Genomic DNA, 22,732 nt, shown 5'->3' with positions numbered 1-22,732 from the left:
ATCTATCTATCTATCTATCTATCTATCTATCTATCTATCTATCTATCTATCTATCTATCTATCTATCTATCTATCTATCTATCTATGTCTGGATTTGTGTTATAATTGCAAGTAAACAAAAGAAACACTCAACAGTCATTATAAACCCACCCACAGCTGCCACTGGGACCTCCATTAAGCCCAGTGTTCCTGAGATGCTCTGGTCTTATCTGATTCATCAACAAGACGTTGGCTGGCATGATTTATCTATGCCACTTACTTGTTTTCATTTTGCCCGAGGGCTGCTGCCAGCATCAGGGGCTTCTTTTTACAATGTGACAGCTCCATCTCAAGAGAAAAGACTCCCCATGCAAAAACAGTGCATCAAAACAAATAAGGCCCGAGCCACTTAAGAGAAGTGGCTGCGTTCGGGCCCCATTTTCGCTGCATGTCAACCAAATGATGCAACGGCACGCACAAATCTGCATTACTTCTGTGCTTGTGCCTTTTGTCTGGAAATTACACGTAGGAGCCTAAACACAGAGTTTGAATAGTGTTTCCACTTGAATCTGAAAAGAATTTACCCCAAAATGATTTAAATTGATTTCATTATTGATTATCTGTATTTTTCCACTGTGGGGCTCGATTTACCCACACCCTGTGAATTCTGTACCTCCTAGTTTACATCTCCCTTCCCTTTGCTACTCCCCAAATCTACAGGCAACGGGACGCTCTTGTACATTAAATAAGAACTGTCACCCTGGGCAACTTGCAGCAATGAAGCATTTATTCTGCCTCACATTTCCTGGCACTTGGAATTATTTCCTTCATGCCTGATAACCAAATTACAATATGGCAGGTCTCCCTGGAGCCATAGGATTGTTAGTGCCAGCTCACAACATACTTTCAACTGATGTGGCATTTCATGTACAGCTGCCAATCAAAGCCAGCAGAAGGCTGAGATGTAAATGAGGGCGGGCCCGACGGTGTTCAATTACTGCTCTGAGCTCTGCATAATCCCCCTTCCCACTGACTGACTGACTGACAGCTCCACATTCCTCCTCATCCCCAGCTTTCTCCCCTAATTTCACCACCTTGGTTTTTTCTCACACTGGGACACGGAACCAGACGTTGGAGGGAATTTCTGTCGTTTCCATTTCCATTTAGAATAGCGCCTAAAAATGTATTATCTGACATCTGTAAGGAAAAGGCGTCCGTATTCCGAAAGTAAATTATCGCTAACAACAATTTCCCTAAAATTTGTGACCCAGAGCTCCAAGCTAAGCAAAGTCTCCTATATGTTATGTCAGTGTCTTTCCCTCTATTGAATATAATTTTCCTTTTCCCATTACAAAACAATGGGAATTTCAACAGCCGAGTGGGCCGAGATACTCTCAGCTGCCTACTCAGCATCAACCTTTGGTAAATACTCAGATTAAAAAGATCCATGAATAGCGGCGGTATCTTTTGCTCTCTCTGTCATAAAGACGCCTTTAGATTCCTCTTAATCCTCGTGTTAAAGGTACGCCAGCCGAATGGCTTAAGCAATGTTCTGCTTGAGACTGAGAAATGATGCCATTAGACCTGCAGGATTCAAAATGCTATGTTTTGTGCAGGAGCGCTTTAATACCGCAATGTATCATCGGACATAATTCCATATAGCTCGCCTGGCTTCATTTAATTTTAAAATATCAAATTGTTTTCCTCCACAGTCACCTGATTTCGCCTGCCATCGTCTTCGTCATTTTCCCCTCTCGTCTGTCTAAAACTGGCACTTTTGTTGCATTCCGAGAGGTTGATAAATCAATCCATCAAAAAATTCTTTGCGGTGAAACTCAATCAAGAAAGGTCATGTCGGCGGGAAAAGAACAGATTAAATTAGCATTGAATTAGACATGGAAAGTGAGCTCTGTCAAAACCATCACTGTGCTCAGCACAATTAGAATATGTTAATTATGCATTTCATTAAGGGGCCTCAGCGCTCTTTGAATGTGAGATGAAATGTCACTGGTGTAGGCAGCCGAAAAATGGAAGATTGCCAGGCACAACTTTCTTTGTGCAATGTGTGACACCTTCATTAACATCAGGGATTGCTAGTCTGATTAGACTTTTTGTATTAGTTTAAGCCTTTAGGCTTTCAAATGCTATGCTGCGTTTTTTTTTTCTCCATTTTGATGTGGCAGCTAAGACCCTTCTCTATTTCCAAGCAGATATTGTCTGTGGTTCAATTCTTTGTTGAAATTCTCCAACATAATGCCGTGACATTGGACGTAACATCTCATTGTCTTTGTGTGGATGACGCCATTTACCGCGTCTTTGTTTCACGTAATCTCGGGTCACTTTCAGCAATGCGAGACTTGAAGAGCCAAATTCCCACACAGCGAGCTCATAATTAGGACATTCAGGGAAGCCTTTGAATTAAAGCACTCATGATGTTGACATTAAATTGCGTAGGTGCAGTCCCAATATAAACACTGTGTACGGTTTTAGTTTATATCATCCTGTATGGTCACGCTTTATTCTTTTGATTAACGTAGGTACATGGACGCGGTATTATTTTTAATAAATAGAAAGAAGAGGTGGGCACTTACAGCCCGATACCAATATGGCTCTTCATCATAGCAAAGAAACTCCAGGACAGACTTATTTCTCCGCACTAGTGATTAACTTCTGAGTGAACTCGGGAATATCCCACACACAGTGTAATGGTTGACAGGTCATCATATTGTATTCTGTGGCAATCACGCGGAGAACAGATGATAGGTAAGTGAGAGTTGGATCGTAGCAGCAGCTTACATTACAGATCAGCCAAGTTTTAAAACTTCATTAAAACAAAATGAAAGCACTTCCCGGCACACTTAAATTAAATCGAAATGCTTTGGGAAGAGATGATGAAAGCCAGAAGTGGGAGCTGTCTGACAATTTCAGCGCTCACATACTTTCATCACATAAGATGATTCTTGTGTGTTGGAAGTGAATCGTAGGAATGATTGTCTCTGGAAGACCCTATCTCGCAGATGTAATATAGATGTCTTGAATGAGTGACTACCTGCTGGTCTATCTTTGTACCCATAACTGAGAATATACAATACCTGTAGAATACAGCTCCCACCTGACTAACTACACCACAAGATTACCTTCCTTTGCCCACCACTGGAGGGTTAAGGAGGGGTGGAGGGGATCCATTTCTTTACGTCTTTATGGGTTGCTGTATAAGAGCCATTAATATAAAATCAATCACTGGTTTGATATTGTAGTTTAATATCAAGATTTCATTTTCCATCAAGGACTTTAACAAGTAGAGCATCTTCTTCAGAGTCCTTTATCTTTGCCTGAAAGGATGTATTACACTGCAAGGCTGTTCATATTTTCTGTGGCTACTTTTCACTTTATCCACCTCGCACGGTCAGCATTACGTTCCAGATGAGAGATGGTTCGGAGAAATCCACAAGGATGAGGGTCCTGTAAACGATGAAGTCCGATCATTCACTGTCTCAGCTCGGTTTCAGGTTTTGGTTTATGGGGCTCCTGCGGTTGCACTGAAGGCTCTGACATGTGCGGGACTGACTGCTCAGGTGGGAGAAATTTAGTTTGTTCACAACTTTGCCACAGGTGTGTCATTTGCCTTTCTTGTCTCGCTGTCAACCGTTCGTCACGTTAAAACCTCGGCAGCTCTGACGGTTGCGCTCCTAAGAGAAGTGGAGTAATTAAAATGTATCAATCACTTGTTTTAGCTCGCCGAGCTATTTTTCACGAGTTTGATCCGATATAGGCAGCAATAACAAAACGAACAATGAAAGCGTCATGTTGGAAAATAATCTACTTACGGGTCCAGCACTGGAGGGAAGCACTCAATCAAACGTGAAAAATGGAGGACTGTGTCCAAGGCCTAAATGTATTCCATGGCCGGAGAATGAACTTGCTGCCCATGTGACACATGATTTACACAGGAAAAGGCCTGTGACTCTCTACAATGATAGATCTATGCCTAAGTCTGCCTGGGCTTACTCTATGACATATAATCCTTCTCTTTTAAGTTGTAAGATAGAGATAGATAACAAAATGCTGTATTGATTTCCCTGTCTGCACAGCGGCTGGGTTTTTAAGACTGCACATGTGCATGTCTGAATCTGGACTACAGTGACAGCTGTCTGTCTGCACCTCATTGTATCTCTGCTTCTTACATTTGCATTGTTAGATTTAAGTTAATCTCAGTGCATCTTCCACATAAAAAATAAAAGATCTTTCATAGAACTGTTTATTCACACATGACTCTAGCATATTTGATATGTTGCAGGCTGTTTGAGACATATATCTTGCAGTGTTTTCAACTGATCATCACAGTGCATGCTATTCACGCTTGGTAAGGCGTCTTCTTCATTCATTCAGAAACTGTTATGATATTAGTTAGCAGTGGGATTAGTTTGCATACTTCAAAAATGCAGAGAAAGGAGGATATTCTTAAAACGGCTGACTTGTTTAAATAAATGTAAAGTAAGATTATTTAAATACTTTATTTGATGCACTACTGTTGTGTGTCCACAACCAAATCTAAGGTGGTTTTTATGCCAGTGAAAGCAACAAAGTGTGTTGCACGTTCACAGTTTTTCTTGCAAAAATATTCACTTCACTTGTAAACACTATGAAGTGTCACACAATGTGTGACCTGCCAACCAATGTTCCATCATATACGTGATATTTTTGACAATCTGATTTTCTTACATTAGACAGTAAAAAAAAAAGGTTTACAGCAATGACCAGTGTGAGAATGTTGGTTAGGTCAACAACAAAAAAATAATAAGACCAGCAGCTAGGAAATAATAAACCCACATTGGATTTCAGAGATACCTAGAAATACACTGCACTGTTAGTAATTTGCAGAGTACCGATTTTTTATATAGCGATGGGAAATTTATTCTGAAAGCATAGTTTTGCAACCTACTAATGTCCTGACCTTGCTTATTGAGCATGCATCACGACAAGCTACCAATTATTCCTTACTTTGATAATGCGAATTACAACGAGAGTACTGTGATAGGAACTCTAATTTGATTAACTGACACTACTTGGAAAAGCTGGCTTTTTGCAAAATGAATGAATTGACAATGTGCATGTGAAAACACACAAAAATACACACACACACACACACACACACACAAAATCAATTAGAATATCATATACCTGCAGACAAAAGGAAAAACAGAAAACCAGTCAGATAAGTTTGTTCAAAAAGTGACCAGTTGCTGACAGGTTACATAAAACAAACAGTAATAATGATCAAGTCAAATAAATAATAACTGGGTGTTTGAACCAAACCAATAGCATGCTACTACTTCCTTAGCTTTTCTTAATAAATAGCCAAAATCAATACTGACTAAAGCTAGTCAGGTTTACATTCAGCTACATTCACTGGTGGGCTGACATACAATTTTCTGAAAGACCCCTAGCGCCTAAACCTGTCCCAAACAAAACAACCCCACTATTTGCAAGAAATGTTACATTGTGACTGAAAGAAATCTGGATTTTGTATTATGTGAACCGTAAAAGTGTCAGTTATATCAGACAGGCAGCAGTTATCTAAACCAGCGGTCCCCAACCTCTTTTGCACCACAGACTGGTTTCTGTCCAACAATATTTTCACGGACCAGCCTATAAGGTGTCACGGATAAATACAACAAAATAAAACCAGTACTGATACCAAAAAAAGATTTATTCATAACCAGTGATGGGAATAACGGCGTTACTTTTTTCAGTAACAAGTAATCTAACTAATTACTATTCCTATCGTTATAACGCCGTTACAGTTACTAACAAGAAAATGCGGTCCGTTACTGTTTTTCAACAAACAGATGGTTGAAGCTGTCTTCAGCTTACAGCATCTTATATCAGTTGCACGGAAGTAGCTGACTACGTAAGTAATCTGGACGCTACAGCTTTAAGCAGCTGCGCGCGCTCCCGCGGACGGTAATCACAATCACTTTCTAGCACAACACCTGGAGCGAAGGGGGCAAAACAATCACATGAGTGCTGCTGTTTGACTGAGGAAGAATAAAGTAGGCGTGGTAAGCCAATCACATGGCCACTTAAAGACGAAGCAACAAGGTGATATATACCAGTTTATAAATTGTGTTGATAGGCAACGTAAAACCAGAGTCATGATAAACAATATATACGCGGCGTTTTTCCTCAATAGTTTCGTCATGTTTACTGTCTAGGGACAGCGCTAGCAAGCACTCTCTGCTTATGAGCAAAAACACACAAACAAACAAACAAAAAAACAGGGGAAGTTTTAGGAGTGACGGCAAGAGAGAGAGAGAAAGACAGCAGAAAAAGAGAGAGAGCGAGTTTTGAGATGTGAGAGATTTGTGACGTTTAACGTGTTTGGAGTGTGTAGTTAATGTGTTGTCTTGTGTAGTTAGTGTGTAGTGTTGTGGATAGTTTTGTGTTGTGTGTCAGAACAATGAGGCGACTGCTGTCTCCAGGTAGAAACCTGCTGCTGTCAGATCTGCAGGTATCAGGCTGTGATGTTCTCCTTTATAGTGGACAGAAATATTTGGAGTGGCACAAATAATTTGTGTGTCTTATTGAATGCAGAACAGCTGATTGTTCTGTAAATAGTTTGAAATGGTTATTTAAAACATCAAGGTAAATGGATGCAAATAAATTTGCTGTTTGCAAAACTTGTGCATAGGATTTTAAAATTGACAATTTATATTTGCATTTAAAGTTATGAAATATGATTCATTAAACATGTTTGTGGTTGTTACGATAAAAAATATAACTTTTTCTACTCTGAGTTTATGTTTTTTGTCTGATTTTAGATCAATTGTGTTAATACAGTATGTCAAAATGAAAACATAACTGTAAATTGAGACACGTGAGGTTGTGCTGAAAAGGATGATACCAAACAAGGCAAATAAACTGTTTTTAAAGGTGAAATGTGGAGGGAAAATCAAAAGTAGTTAAAAATGGCCAATTATACTCTGGAACCCAGAGGGTTAAACGTTTTTTAAAGTAACGCAATAGTTACTTTTCAAGTAATTAATTACTTTTAGAATATTGTAACTCAGTTACTTTTTTGAAGAAGTAACTAGTAACTATAACTAATTACTTTTTCAAAGTAACTTGCCCAACACTGTTCATAACGCGTGGGAAAAGACTCAGGGAAACCGAGCTAACAATAAAAAATAACTATAAAAACCCTGAAAACCATAAATTTCACACCCGAGTCTCAACTCTGACAGCCCAGTGCTAAATGGTTGGGGACCGTTGATCTAAACAATAATCATCCACAAAAATCACTGAACTATTTACAGATCAATAAAGTCAAACTGACTTGTTTTATTAGTGTTAGAATAGTAAGACTTAAGTTATATCAATAGATTATACTACATTATAATGTTTTAGACGAGCATAAATGTCATAAATGTAGCTACTATCATGGTCATATATACACTCACCACCGCTTAATTAGGTGCACCTGTGTTGGACCGCGCTTTGCCTTCAGAGCTGCCTTATTTCTTCAGGTCATAGATTCAACAAGGTGTCTGTATTGACTAGGAGTGTCACACAGTTGCTGCAAATTGGTTGGCTGCACATCCATGATATGACTCTCCTGTTCCACCACATCCCAAAGGTGTTCGACTGGATTAAAATCTACTGGCTGCGATTTATTTGACTACACTGATCTCATTGTCATGTTAAAAAAACAGCTTGAGATGATTTGAGATTTATGGCACGGCACATTATCCTGCCGGAAGAACCCATAAGTCTCTGTGCAGAAGTCTCTTTATTTTCCTCCTCTGACCAGCATTAACAAGGTATTTTTATCCAAAGAACTGCCGGTCACTAGGTAATTTCTCTCTTTCGGACCATTTTCTGGAAACTTCACAAATGCTTATTAAGAAAAAACTCGTCGTAGACTGTTTATTTGTTTATTATTTTATTCATTTATTGTGTTATTTGTTTACAGGATCATTTAATTTCATGGCCGTAATCTCCATTGTTTTAAAAAACTAAAATCAGAGAAGCATTAGCATGTGCTTTACATCTGACTCAGTATCTCAAAAGAAACTCACTAAAAACATTTCATTTTGAAGAAATCTGCCATACATTATCAAACCGCAGCGTGTCAGGTTGATGGGAGATTTACTGCTACAACAATGTGTTTTCTCAGTCTAAAACTGTGCCCTAATCTGGGCCAGGAAAAGTGAGTTGCAGCAGCACGTCACGTCACATTAACACAACCTGATTGTCACATCATATTTAATTCGAGTTAAATGACAGAAAGAAAAAAAAACATGTCTAACCATATTCTTATGCATGCTCTCTCATGCTCTTATGGGTCATTAGACAACATTCAGTAGTTTTTGGATAGGTGGTGAAGGGTGTTTTATTTATTATTTTCAAACTTTGCTTGAGGCCCATGAACCCAGGCTGTGTTTACAGGCTGAGAGAAATAGCTTAAATCTGCTGGCGTCAATGCTGATTCATGTCAAATTGAGTGGCAGGTGACCCGAGAGCCGGCAGCCAGACAGTGAGACGGATTACAAGTGAGCAAAACGCCAACAACCTCTGGCCTGCTGTGGGGCAACAGATGACAGCAGAGGAGGGCAAGAGGTGGAGAGCTCTGTGTGCAAACCCCCCCCCAGCTCTCCATCTATCCATCAACCCATCCCCCTCTTGGCCACTATCCATTCAAGCTTACTGATAGACAAGGGGAAATGAGAGCATTCACTTGTTAAAATAATACAGCTATGTCAGATGTTGAAGTAACTTGTTACAGATTCGTTGTTTTACTTTTTAAGTGTCACTTCTACCAAGACTATAGTGCATCTGGGTAGAGTTAGTTAGACTCCGTAATGTTACAGCACACATACAAATCACCAGATTTTAAAATTGCTTGTCAATCAAAAAGGTCATTGTAGTTACATTATGCGGTCGTAGCAGCAGAAATTACATTGTAGCCAAATACAAGTGAGGAATAAGTGTTTGTGGCTTCAGGACTAACAAGGCTGCAAGTCAGGAAGCGGTCCATTAATAGAAAGGTGTGAACACTATATGCTCCTAGTGAAAAATGTGGACAAGAAGAGAGAGGGAATGAAAATGCTCCTGCTCGCCTACAAATGTGCAGTGGCAAAACGTAAGCATGCATGTGCCCTTGTTGACGGCTGGTTGCAGCAGAGCCAACAAACCCCGAATTCTCCTGACAGCGTCTGAGGGGCCCGAATCCAATCCCCTCCAATTCCGGTTGTTAGTTTACAGCGAGGACGACCTTGCACGGTGCTGACAGTCAAATTCTTTCCAGGCTGTTTCCTTGGATTTTATAAATGTTATATCTCGCTGTGCCACGATGTTACAAAAAACTGCATTAAATCGTTTGCAGCTGAAAGTCGATAAACTGAAACGATTAAAAGCATCAATATTCTATAATGTCTGATTAAAAAAATCAGCTTTCGAAAAATTTATATTAGTAAAAATAAGTAATAGTAATTTCGCACCCAAAATGTCCCCATCTGGACCAATCAGCAACAAATGTGTCACTTTGTTTTGAAATGTAATTTCCCCTCGGACCAATCAGTGTAATTCTGATTGCCGAAAAGCAGCGGCGATATGAATCATTTTCCACATTTTGTCAAAGTGAGATCAGTCATGTCTGATGTTTTGTGTCTGACACATAAATGAGCAAACAGATGTTGCGCTGTTTCTATTGGGCTCATATGTGTAATTCGGAAAATCTAAAAACACAGCTGTTAGTTTCATCATTTTCAAGATTTAGCTCGATATGAAAAGAAGTGGCTTCACGACTCTTATGTTGCATTAAACTTACCTTTAACATATTTAAAAGAGCATCTTCACCCTGGCCCCATGTTACTGTCAGGCCAGCAGAGCATTTTAGTGTCCATCAGCTCATTGTGCTTTCTGTTTTGGTTTTCTCTGACTGTTTCCATCAAATTTATTTAAAGCTGCAAGCAGTTGCTTATAAACCCAGGCTGTAGCTCATATCAGCAACAAACTGGTGAACCTTGGCATCTAAAGATCCTGATAACTTATTCCCACAAGCTTATAACCTTGAACAAATGCAGCTGTCGTCTCCTGGATGTGCAAATAGGCAACTGCTTGTTCACAAATGCGCCTTATCAACTTTATAGGGAAATGATAACAAGGTGTGATCCTAAAGTCCTGCACCTCCAACTATAAAATAATAAAAATAAATGAACTACCTGGGCCCTCCAAAGTTATGTCTTTGTGGACGTTTGGACCACCTCCAGCCTAGCTTCTGTTTTTAGAGCTCTCCTTGGAAACGCAGCTCTGACCTCTCGCATGTGCTCGGCTGCAGTTTCGCTACACGCGTCAAATATGAGCAGAGAGCAAACATCGACTTCTGTGTGAAATGGGTTCGACTTTCAGGTTGAGAATCATCCCTGGTGGATGAGCTCCGGCTATCATCCAGAGCCCAAACAGGAGTTTTGGGCTTTAGATGGAGCATCAGGTCAAGAGTATAACCAGGAGAACAGCTGTGCACTGTGAATTCATCTCCCACAGTCAGACTGTCAGTGCAGAGTGTTGCTGTCATTCAGTAAAAATTCAGTAGAAGCAACTTCATCTGTAAGGCACACTGCGACGTCATCACAGCGCAAGACGTTGTTCAACTATCAGCTGACCGCCCTTTTTTCAAAGTTTAGTCTTGTTAAAAGTGAACTCAACACATTTGTTTGGATTTTTAGCAAGATGACATCTGTGTACAAGAACGGTTTTATTGTATCCTTTTATTTCTTAGAAGATAATTAAATCAACAAAACAACAAATGGAGAGAAGAAAAATGTAAATTTGGCCACCCACAGTCAGTCTTTTTAACCAATAAGATAAATAATCTGTATGCTACTTCACTCACACCATTGGTAATGCTGATATTAGATGGTAGTAAGTTCACCAGGCAATAAATGAGACATAATTAACTGATAGATAAGAATAAGTATCATAGATATGTTGTTAATAATTATAACAGGAGGTCCAATAATACTGCTGGCTACTACATGGCTGTCGGTGCAGCACCGTTCATTAACCAAATAAGCTGTCAATCAATTTCTGTGGTTCTGGTTTTGTTTTAGATCAATTTTGACTGAAATAAAATTGTCATTTCAACCATGTTTGCTTGATGGCCACGCCAACATAACCTTTTCTTATTATCCACCATGCTCACCTGATTTAAATCCTTGCTGAAAGGCCACCATGACATAGTGGACGTGATACTGCACGCATCAGGGATGCACAAGTCCACAAGACCTCCAAGTAGCAATCTAAAAATAGCAGCTAAAGTGGGGCAGAGCTGCCCAAAGAGCCTTCAAGTGAAGACCAGCCAAATTTATCTCAGGTATGTTTTTCATTTTTATGATTGCACCAAGTTTAAGACTTTTTGCATCGTCCCTAAGCAGACAAATCAGTGAAGTCTCGACTTTCCTCTCAGTCCTCACGTGACCACAACAGCTAGCGCAACAAACTAGCTAATTTTCTACCAAAGGAGCTGCTTTATTTTCTGAATACTTTTACCATATCATTACAAATATGTCACGTATTGATGGGTAAGTTACAGTAAAAGTCAAAGTCTGCCCGGTTGACAGCAGGCTCTGGGCTGTTTACAGGTGTGAGTCGTCATATAAGCTGCTGTTTTTTCACTGTAGCTAACATCAAGCTGGAAATTACTGCAACAATACATCTGTGGGTGCTTAGTGCTACAGGAAGCTGTAGTCATTTGTAATCTTTCTCCTTCTGGCACTGACTGTTTAGTTCAGTTTATCTTTGAAATCCCCTTGTCACACACACTAGCACTCTCTGGTATCAGAGCCTTACAAAAAAAAAAGAAAAGGTTTCTGTTGGCTGGAATGTGACAAAAAGTGACTGAATTTCTGCTTGCTCCCAGCGAAATCTTCATATCTCCTGCTAGGATATGTTTTGTTCTTAACCCGAGTGTCTGTTATCGGCATTAAAGCTCAGGATGTACTTGGGAAGCTCAGTTTCACATCTCTGGACCCGGCAACCATTTATCTTCATTAACTTGTAGTTTCATGCATTTTTATTTGACAACATTAAGATTTGATCTGAATAAGCTTAAAACTTTGCTTCACAGTTTAAGCACTGCACTTAATGCACATGAATTTAAGAAATGGGTTGGGCAGTTTTAAGTTTTAAGACCACAGCTGATGCAACACAATAGAGATAAACTGTACCAAGCAGTTCATTACTGTTGTTATATAAATGGCTGCCTATATTGCCTACAATTCCTAAGCAGACATGAGGACCTGCTATAAATATCTGATAAGCTGACTTCTTCTGTATCTACACTCAGAGATGTTCTAGCTTGCAGTCCGATTTTAAGCTGATATAAGTGACAGAATCAATGGGCACAACTCCACCTCTCTCTCAGGTCACACCAAAGACTGTAAATAGAAGATAGAAGGTGCCACCAACTTACTATGTTGATTTAAGAAAATTGAAGCCTCGTGTTTTTAACATTGTAGCCACAGTCATTGTTTTTTATGGATCCAGGTGGGACTATATTTAGACAAGATGGAGAGTTCAGTTATCAGCTAATGCTAGCAAGCTTGGTTAGTAAGGTGCAAAGGTATGGTTCAATAACCTCAGTTAGTTAATGCAACACCTACCAGTGGGCTTGTCAGCACCCGCCTGTCACTTAAAGTGCCCATTCCCCTGGTAATGAATACACTGATCCTTAGTGCAATTTAAATGGGTGAATAAGAAAGAAATTCACTCCCTGTACAGCCTCAGAAATCAAAAAGTTACATTTGTTTCTGCTGCAAAAGTGGACTTTTTAAAATGGGAGCTGACAAGTCTATGTGGACTTGAGCTATGACATTTGTACAGTGAACACTGTTCAATTTGTGTATAGTCTCAGTTGCTAGTTTCATATTGTGTTGATTACTATATGACAGCAGTCCCCAACCCCCGGGCCATGGGTCGGTACTGGTCCATGAGTCGTTTGATACTGGGCCACGACAGTTGAGACTCAGGTGTGAGATTTAAGGTTTTCAGGGTTTTCAATTGGCTTTTATCTTTTTCTTTTTTTTAGCGTTAACTCAGTTTCCCTGGGTCTTTTCCCGTGTGTTATGAATAAATCTTTTTATTGGTACCAGTACTGGTTTTATTTTGTTGTATTTATCTACGATACTTTAAAGGCCGGTCCGTGAAAATATTGTTGGACATAAGCCGGCCCGTTGCGCAAAAAAGGTTGGGGACCACTGCAATATGATATTTATTTTGTAAACTGACGTCCTTGTTAGAGTGAAAAAGGCCCTGCTTTAGGGCGGGACCAAAGCAGACAAATGAGCATGTAGTCTTTTCAAAACTCCAAGATGGCGTCATTCAAAATAAATGGTTGTAGCCATCATTTATGTACAGTCTATGCAGTGTTCAAATGAGGAACCTTCAAAGTCCATTCACAAATGTCTTTGCATGGTGTAAATCATTAATGAGGTTACACTGAAGTGAAAAACAAACAAACACAAAAACATTTGGGATTCATAGTCTTAAAAGAGTGCATCAGACCTGTTTCTGTATCATTATTGACAGACAGAAACACATTTTTCATCATCAACATCTGGATTTTTATATTGCTTTCAGTTACACTTTTATGTGGGTTCAGAAAAAGGCACCTGCTGTTAAAATTCCAGACTAGACAATTTTTTCCTCCAAAAATTTTGCTGCATTGACATTAATTTTATTATCAATTTCCTGGTTTTACTGGCCCTGTTTTTTTTTATTATTGTAGCTGCATTCCCTGTAACCATTTTTTTTTTAATTTTACACAATTGAATAATCCACTGAGTCAAATTTGGACATTCCCTTTTCATTTGTCACAAGAATCAATATGACGTGTTTCCAGATATAATTTCTATTTACGGCTGAACCACAGATTACTCAAAGCACAATCCTGTTAGATGAGTTGCACACGTTCCTACCGCCATATTAAAGCCTCCTAATAAGCCTAGGTGTCACCCCTGTCTCTGGTGTCTGGCCACTTTCTTCCTTTTCTCTGCGAGTCCAGAGATGCTTGGGAGGCACAAGCAGCCAGTCGGCAAGAATTAGAGCAGCGTCCGTGATTGTGCTGACGTCTGCAAGGGGCTAGGCTGGAGATTAAGCCCAATAAAAATGTGTGATTTGTTGCTTTCATATTTGGAAGATGTCAGCTTCAATTTGAGCTAGCACGCTGCCTTGAGGCAGGCTGGGTGAAAAATATGAAGGATGCGCTGATGAACTGCTGGCAATCAAGTGTTAGTTCTCTCATCCACTATATGATGGCAGTGAAAACCTCCACACATTGTTACACAGCGGCTTGGCAAAATACTGATGGCATCATTTTGTTTATTATAATACATTTCAGTTTAAAATGAAGGGGATTTAATGTATTTAATAATCTTTTGTTCAGTCATCCATTTACACTTTTGCCAAAGGCTTCTCGTGCTCCCACAACTACCCCAATTTGGCAACTTTAAGCCGCCCTGTTCAGCGTTCGCAAGCAACATGCAAACATTTGCTGGTTCGTTTTTGCCATTTTTGTCGTCCACATTTATATTATTATGACTATCCCCGCTCTTATACATTTCTGTAAACATCTATTAAATGTTTACTTCTAATAAATTCTAATTGTGTTTTTAGGTAAAGTACTACTTAAATTTGACATTTATATTGGAATACAAATGTAAAAGCTAATGAATTATTTACATGCTAAAGTACAGCCCTAAATATCCTGAATGAAGCCGTCTCACTGACAATGACTCAAACATAACAACGTTAGTCACCCATCCTTTTTGGAGCACTGGCAGTAGTGGTGTCTAAAAGACAGAGGGGGGAAAAAAGGGGGAGAAATAATTAAAAAGCCAAATGTGCAAAGATTTAAGATCGCTTGAGCATTATCAGGAGCGTGGCTGGACCGACTGTTTAAGATTCTGAAAGTTTCAGAATATCTCATGCATTATAACTGAAGCACCACCCTGAGTTCCCTGAGTTTAATCCTTTTTGCAAGTGCTTCATCAACCTTCAGCTTTTTTGACAAGACAGAAGTTTCAGCATGTATGATTAATAAGATACAAATGTGCAACTGATATTTGATAAATGACTTTGGTTTCATATTCATGATGTACAATGAATATGCAGCACCAGGGGCTTAGGCCTACTTGATTGATCAAATGTATTCCATTCATCACTTATTTTTGCTTAATTAGCATATTTGAAGCAACACCATTAACAGTGGAGGACTATGGGCTATTTGGAAGATATGATGTATGTAAGGGAGCAGACATACGTGCATAACTCTTTGTCTTGCAGTGCTCATATTCTCAGGAGGTAGAATTCATTAGAAGGCAGATTTTAGAGCTTATTATTAACCACAAAAAGGAGGAAATAAAGATGGAAGGCAGGGGTGTAGCATTAGGATACGTTGTTTTTATCCCTCTACTACTTCTATATTTAGAGTATGTTCTTCGCCATATTTAAAACTAATATCATGTCACCGTGTCTTCAATAGTACATTGTAGGGCAATAAAATGTTCTGATATGTAATATGTGATAGGAATAGAGCAATGCGACGCTCTTTGTTGGAGATTTCTCTGAGGGACGTAATAACCTGAGGACTTTGGGGAGAATAAATGGGAGTAAAGGGAGTTAGGATGTGGGTCATTATAGCTATAAGTTCTAAAGCCCTTCATTAAACACATGAGTTCGTCATTACGCTGCTGCTGCTGCTGCTGCTGTGTGATGAACATTTTGAACCCTCCTCCCTCCCCGCCACCTCCGGTTTACAGGCCAGATGATGCAAGTGAATCCATGCTTGTCTGGCACGGGGCGAAGCAAAGTCAAGCACAGTGTAAATGTTTTGTGTGTATCCAAGCAGGCAAATTCTGATGCACATTTGCCCTATTACAGCACATCAGCATCAGAGAGATGCACGCCAGTGCAAGCAAGGAGCGCACACTTATCATTATTTGATAGCATGTTTAATGACAGATTGACAAAGGATTCGTAGATGCGAGCTGGCGTCAATTTTGCTAAGGTCGCTTATCACTGCATCTGCGACGCAAGTATACTTATGTGCATAATTTGATTTTTCAGCCAAGCCATTAGGACTATTTTAGAAAGTATCTTCAAGGAGGGAATAATAGAAGCACTTTTGGTATTTGGAGTCCGACACTGAGACATTTGCAAAGTCTTAAAACATTTCAAAACAATTTCACAGCTGAACTTTTGTAAAAATCAATGTTATTAATAGTGAAAATAACATAATAAATTGGCTTCATTCCATTTAGGGCGAGGTGTGACCGCATCCACTGTTCACTACATGTTTTCTTAATTCTATTTCTTTTTTCATTAAGAGCAACATGAACGGAGTCATGCTTCATCACTGGGCCATCTACCCAGCGCTAATGTGGAACTGCAACAAATAAAAGCTTATATCGTGTTTATATTAGGTCCACGTATGAGCGCGTTAGCGTCACTGATACGTATGACAACCAGGTTTTTTGTTTTTTTTCCACCGTGCATGTGTCTGTGGGTGTGTCTGTGTTCAGTAATTAGCCATGACATGTTGCATGTAGAATGCAATTAACAGCGTTAATGTATGCAAACACTCAAAATGAATATAAAGCACCCAAAGAATAATGGGGTTATTTCACCTAATTATGATGATTATGGTACCTAAAGAATGTAGGTATTTAATAAATCACGCATTAGAAAGAATAATGTGTATTTGAAAACAGCGGATATGTATTTTGATTTGCACCTTTAAATTATTTCACGATAAGAATCTTATTAACCTTAAAAAATGCACATCCATACGAGCTTTTTGTGTACCAACAATAAATCCCACATTGACTTTGACTTATTAGGGCAAATTATAGCCAGAGACAACTAATTTCCTTCTGTGGCTGCACTGATGACAGCATTTTTCTTTAGTTAGCCTTGGGTAAGTCTCTACTAGGTTGTGCTGATTCTTCAAAATGCACTTGTAGACTAAATATGCTCTGAATAACTGCTGTGGATAGAATTACGGCAAATCAACGTGCATTTGAGATAAAAATGGAAAAAGTATGTGCTGCAAAATGCACAGCCTCGCTTTAATGAACAAAAAAAACCCCAATAGTATTCTCATTGTTTCTCTGCAGAGCATTCTGCTGCAGCTTAAGGACAATGCTTGCTTCAAAAAAAAAAAAAAAAGAAGTAAGTTGCTCCTTTAAAACATAATGGCCCCACAGACAAATCAGAGATCCATCGGCGAAGAAAGGCACTAAATAATTTATAGCTTTAATCTGCTCACTGAGGTGTGTGGTCTTTGACAGTAATTATAAATGCAGGGAGAAATTATAGCTGAATACTTTAACTGCATTAGGAGTCATCTGATGAACAACGTGATTGCCTGCTCATTTCCAACAATAGGGGGCAAGTTGGTGTCACAGCATTCAAATCACCACAGTGCCCATGTGCTTTTTCCCATTTACCATCAAATGTCAGTTGCCTGTTATAAAATAGAGATTTGATGGGTGGAGGTAATTGAGGACTTGATTGCTTGAAAAAAAAAGATGAATTGCATAAAATGTTTATGAATTTAGGAGGCAATTATTTTTAATAGCCTTGAAATAATAGAGCTGGAGGAAATATGTTTAATTGTTATGATACCATCTTGCGGCAGCATTCACAGGAAAGCAATAAAGTCTGACAACAAGATCTTTGAAGTGTATCTAAAAGTCATAAGGTAACAAATGAGTGTGGCGGGCTCTATAGTGTCGTGATGTTGTTCTTTGTCGTGTATAGGTTCTGTGTGGCCTGCGAAGATTTCAGTGAATGTTTCACAGTATTTTACAGGTCCACACATTCAGCTGATACAGTATGAATAACCGGAAAGGCTTTATTGTGTGAATTATATTATTATTGTGAATCATATCAGCTGATTATTATGTGTAAAAGTAGGGAAATAATCAAATTAAGGGAGCCAAAAAATACAAGGCAATCAAATGTTAACTCTTTATTTGAATAAGTAAAAAAAGGTGCAGGTATCACAGGTATCATCTGCCTTTTTGTTATCCTTGTTGCATGAAACACGTTTTTTTTTTCCTTCTAAAATATATTTACATGTGAAAGAGCCTCATTTTGAAACTGTCTAATTTATTTTTGAGTCATGTACAGGATCCGAGTCTAAACTGGTGATTAAATTTTTATTAAAGTGCTTTTCCCCCCCTCGTCTATCGTTGCAACACGAAACATCTTTACATAGCAATACACTGTACAGGTCTGCATGAGTGTGATCGCGTTATCAGGCTACCTGCTTCAACAACTGCACGTCTGTGCGGCTGCACTGTATCACAGAGGTTGTAAAGTACAGTTAGTCATTATTTTGTCTTTGAAATACAATTGAAACTTGACATATCATACAAATAAATAGTAGTCATAGCCAGGGCTATTGCATGCAAACATCAGCAATAATGTTTCTTCAAGCAGTAATACATTTCATTACTGGTGATGCATTTGAGCAGGGTGCAAAAGTATCTCTTAGTGTTTCCTTACACAAATTCTAACCAGTGTGTCTTTGCTGTAATCCATTAATTTTTTTTAAGTCGTTACAATGCACACTACACAATGATAATTGAAAAATGGTTGAAATATCTGACCCGTGTATTGAAATAAAAAGGCAAGAAAAAGGAAAAAAAAAAAGGTGATGGTAATATGAAAAACTACTCCTTGTCCATTTCCACATATTGTGAATGGTTGTCAGGGGATTTGCTGTGAGTTTTACTCAAATGGAGTTTGACTGCATGATTACTTGCAAATGTCCGACAGCAGAGCTTGCATTTGAATTTTGAGTCAATGTCCTCCTCCGCGACTAGAGCCTCTGTGGCTCTGACGCTGAGGGCCTTCGACAGTTCTGGCTCCTCTACCTTCGTCTGATGCTCTACCGGCATTTTGCACATGTCTTTGATTTGGAACCCGAGATGGGATTCCAGATGGGAAATGAATGTGGTGGGTGACCTAAACTGGGAAGCGCAGTCATTGCAGTAGAAGACTGGGTGGCCCGTGTCCATGTTCTTCAGGAATTTGGTCCCTCCCGTTTTCCGCAGCTGGTACTTTACATTTGCTAACCAATGGCTTATGGTAGTCATGGACAGGCCAGTGAATTTAGAGATGTGCATCCGCTCCTGAGGGCCGAGGTCCGAGAGCAAATACTTTCCTTCAGAGGTCTGGAAGAGGCTGGAGGCAAACTGAGCTTGCAGGATGAGAAGATGGCGTGGATTCCAGTTTGACTGTCTACCTTTACGCTTGTGGACGGAGTACACCTCCGCTGAGACATCTTCAAAGCGCCTGACATCCGATTCCAGTTTCATAGATGGAATCCTTGATGGTATTGATGGTTTTGGAGTGGTGGCTTTCGGAAGCACTTTAACCATATCGGCGATATCAGACAGAGCATATTTCTGTGGCATCGGTGCGGAGGGCTGCATTAGCAGGGAGCTCGCCTTGTTGTGTTTAGATTTCGTCAGATCTATTGGCTGGTCATCGTTAACAAAGAGAAAGGGGTTATCAGGCTTATTTCTTACAGGATTTCTGAGCATTAAAGCAGACTTCTCGCTGCTACGATTAATGTCCGCAAACATAGACTGTGTGTGAGCTGATAGTTTATCTACTCTTGAGTTATTGGGCTTATTTGCTTTCCCCAGATGATTGTTCAGAACTGACTGCAGTGCACTAAGAGGGTTTATGCCAAGTATATCCGGAGTGTCACTGAGAGGCTCTGAAGTAGTGCTGCGTCCATTGCTGGCAGTGGGGCTCGGTGTCTTGCCTCTGTCGGAGAAATCTGGGCTCAACTTTCCTTTGATCGCTTCACTCCCTTCATTCACACAGTCTGTATCAAGCTTTGAAGAGGAAGAGGAATCGTCCTGACAATCGCTGTCATCATTCTCCACCAGATCAAACTTAATATTCTGACTTTCTTTACCATCGCTAATGCCAACCTTTTCTTTTTTGATGTCCACAGTTTGATGCTGTCCCTGGGGAGCCTCAACTCCCACAGCACTGTGGTATAACTTCCCCTTTGGGGCAATCGGTCTCAGCTTGTGGTTGAACGTCTGCTTTAGCTGAGTAGGTGGAGATGCTGAGAGAGGGGCGCTTTTGATGATGCCAGAGAGCTGATAGGCAGCATGAATGCTTGGGTAGGCACTCCAGCTCGGTGTCCCTGTTTGAGCTTTATTTATGGCAGAGGCCACTGTGTTGGCTAAAGATTTAAGAATGTCCCCTCCTCCACCTGAGTCCTGTTCAAGATCCTCCTCACGTAGATAAGGGTACTTAAAAGTCCCATTGCCGGCCTTTTGATCCTCACTCTCTTGCTTGTCATCTTTAGTATCACTTTCTTCCATTTTGTCTGAAGTACCTTCCCCCTGGCTATCCTTCTCACCGTTCCCTGGGGAAGGATTTTTTGGAGACGCTTTTTCTCCTTCAGTGTCACTGACAGCAGGCTCAGCCAAACCCTGGATCTTCTCTATGGCCAAGGGGTCAAGGGCTAACTGTTTGCCCTTTTTAGAAGCTGAGTTTGTAACTTTGATGAAGTGTCCAGTAACCATCATATGTGTGGTCAGTTGCTGAAGGGTGTCATGGGAGCTTCCACACTCCATGCATTTCAGAATCTGAGATTTGCACGTCTCAAACTGCCAGGTGTAACTCGCTCCATTCTGATATCCATATCGATTGTTGTTGGCGTTTGCAATGCTGGCAGCTCGTTGTGCCTCAGTGTAGCCAGACACACCAGTCGTGGAGTCAGGGGAGCAGGGCCTCGTTTCGAAAGCCCGTTTCTTTGCTGGTGGCAGTAATTTGGGTGTGATTACTGGGATCGGCTCTTTTAAAGGCACTTTTTGGTAATGCTTAGTTTTAATCATATGGACGCTCAAATCCTGGAGCGAGTCAAAAGAATGGCCACAAAACATGCACTTCAAAACTTTCTGCGCATCCTCCTTCCCTTCCATGTCTTGCAAATTTCGTTTCCTAGATTTGGAGGACGAGGCAGAGGAATTACTCTGTTTGCTGTGGTTGTTGTCTTGGTAGTGCCCGCTCTTGTTCATGTGAACTGTCAGCTCAACCAGAGTGTCATAAGCAGCGCTGCAGTCCTTGCAGCGAAATCGGCTGGCTCCCGTGAACACCGAGCCACAGGGTTTGGTGGTTTGCCTGTAGAGGTGCACAGAGCTAAAGAGGTTGGGTTTGGTTGCAGGCTTTGGGGAGAGTGTCTGCTGCAAGGTCTTAGAGAGCGCGTCCTGGTGCCAGTCGAACTCACTCTTGGTGCTTCCATTGGTGCTGTCACAGTTGGCTTTGCTGGTGTTTTTGCCAATTTTCAAGTCCATTCCTATCCCCGTCCAATAAGAATCCGCGAGAAAGTTTGCATAGGCCGCCCTCATTTTCTCTAAGCTGCTGCCCGTCTCTTCTTTATGCTTGGCGGTGCTGCTTTCTTCGTCTCGCTGGCTCTCAGGTGGCGATGAGGTTTTGAAGTCCGAGAGCCTGTCACTGCTGTCGCTAAGGCGCGATTCCAACTCTGCCTCTTGATTGGAAAGGACACTAATGGGAGAGTTCTGGTTGCTGTAAGTGTTAGTGCTCTTGTTGTCGAGCTCTCTGTCCTCAGACACTTTGGGGCTGGTCTTCTCCGAGCATTCCTCTTCAGTCTGAGTGTCGTTATCTCCGTCTTCTTCAGCGATGGAATCCTGAAGAGCGGCATCTTCATCGGGCACGTACACTAAAAAAGCAAGAGAGATATAACATTAAAAACACACTGTGAAACCACAGTTTCGTTAATTTATAATTTCTAAACAATCTATACAGTGAAAGCAAAAGTCATTCCAGAAAGCATAATGGCGATTGCCTTGTGCCTTGGGAGGCGGCTGAGTATAGGTGGACATAATGTTTCTGCTAACAGACTGCTGCTGGTGTAACAGCACCATTTGATTCACGACAGGCCATTGACTTAGCGCTGTGTCCAAGCTTTCCCTGGCCTCAAGTTGAGATGTTTACAACAATCATTGGCCACTGAGTGACAAAAGGAAATTGATTCTTCTGGGGCTTGTTGAGTGTTATTGCAAATGACCTATTCCACGGTGATTATAGATGCCTCAAAACTGCAATGAAAATGTAAGCCTGCTGTTCTGGATAACATCTTAGACTCCCTGAAGCCACTTGTGAGGAATGGCTTAACATAAACTGAGATATTATAACATCCCTCAGTGATTTAGAAATAAATTAAAAGCCATAGCTGAGAAAAATGAGACTATTCGGAATATTCTTTCAGCATTCTGTAATTTGACATCGGGCAACTGATTTTGTTGATAGCAAAAATAAAAGTATATTGTAAATACGGACACTGGTCCCGATGCAAATGTTGATCACGCTGGTGGAAAAAGTGATTCAATTATCAGTGCTAAAACCAGACAATTATACAAAATTTCAAAAGATTACTGGCAATCTGTCAAGTCATTATATTTTCCCTGACAGTCTCATAAACAGCAATTACTTCTTTCATTATTCACCTGTTCATTCTCTCAACTCATAGAGCACAAACATTATTGCTTCAATTAACAGATAATTAAACAACAGTATTTCTAATTGACACATTTCCCATCATCCAATTAGTGGAAACTCTGACTCAGCACAGAGCCGTGGCTGCAGGGTCTGCGTGGCATATGAAGACGGCTACAGAAGATTATTACAACCTTTCTGA

General features: G+C 40.2%; 1 protein-coding gene across 2 annotated transcripts in view; it reads right to left on the bottom strand.

The window, feature by feature from the left end:
• Nucleotides 1–13,228: 13,228 nt before the first annotated feature.
• LOC102300254 (teashirt homolog 2) overlaps nucleotides 13,229–22,732 on the bottom strand; it is a 44,508-nt gene continuing 35,004 nt past the window's right edge. For both annotated transcript variants that reach the window (XM_014332547.2, XM_005918817.3), the window contains one exon: nucleotides 13,229–21,754. In XM_014332547.2, coding sequence (XP_014188033.1) covers nucleotides 18,717–21,754 — 3,038 coding nt within the window. In that variant the 3' untranslated portion in view covers nucleotides 13,229–18,716. The remainder of the gene's footprint in view (nucleotides 21,755–22,732) is intronic.

The sequence above is a fragment of the Haplochromis burtoni genome, unplaced genomic scaffold, assembly GCF_018398535.1.
Source record: "Haplochromis burtoni strain Fernald_Lab_line unplaced genomic scaffold, NCSU_Asbu1 Contig_31, whole genome shotgun sequence".
Classification (NCBI taxonomy): domain Eukaryota; kingdom Metazoa; phylum Chordata; class Actinopteri; order Cichliformes; family Cichlidae; genus Haplochromis; species Haplochromis burtoni.
Note: the sequence above shows the minus strand (reverse complement) of the source record. Positions and strands in the feature narration are given on the sequence as shown.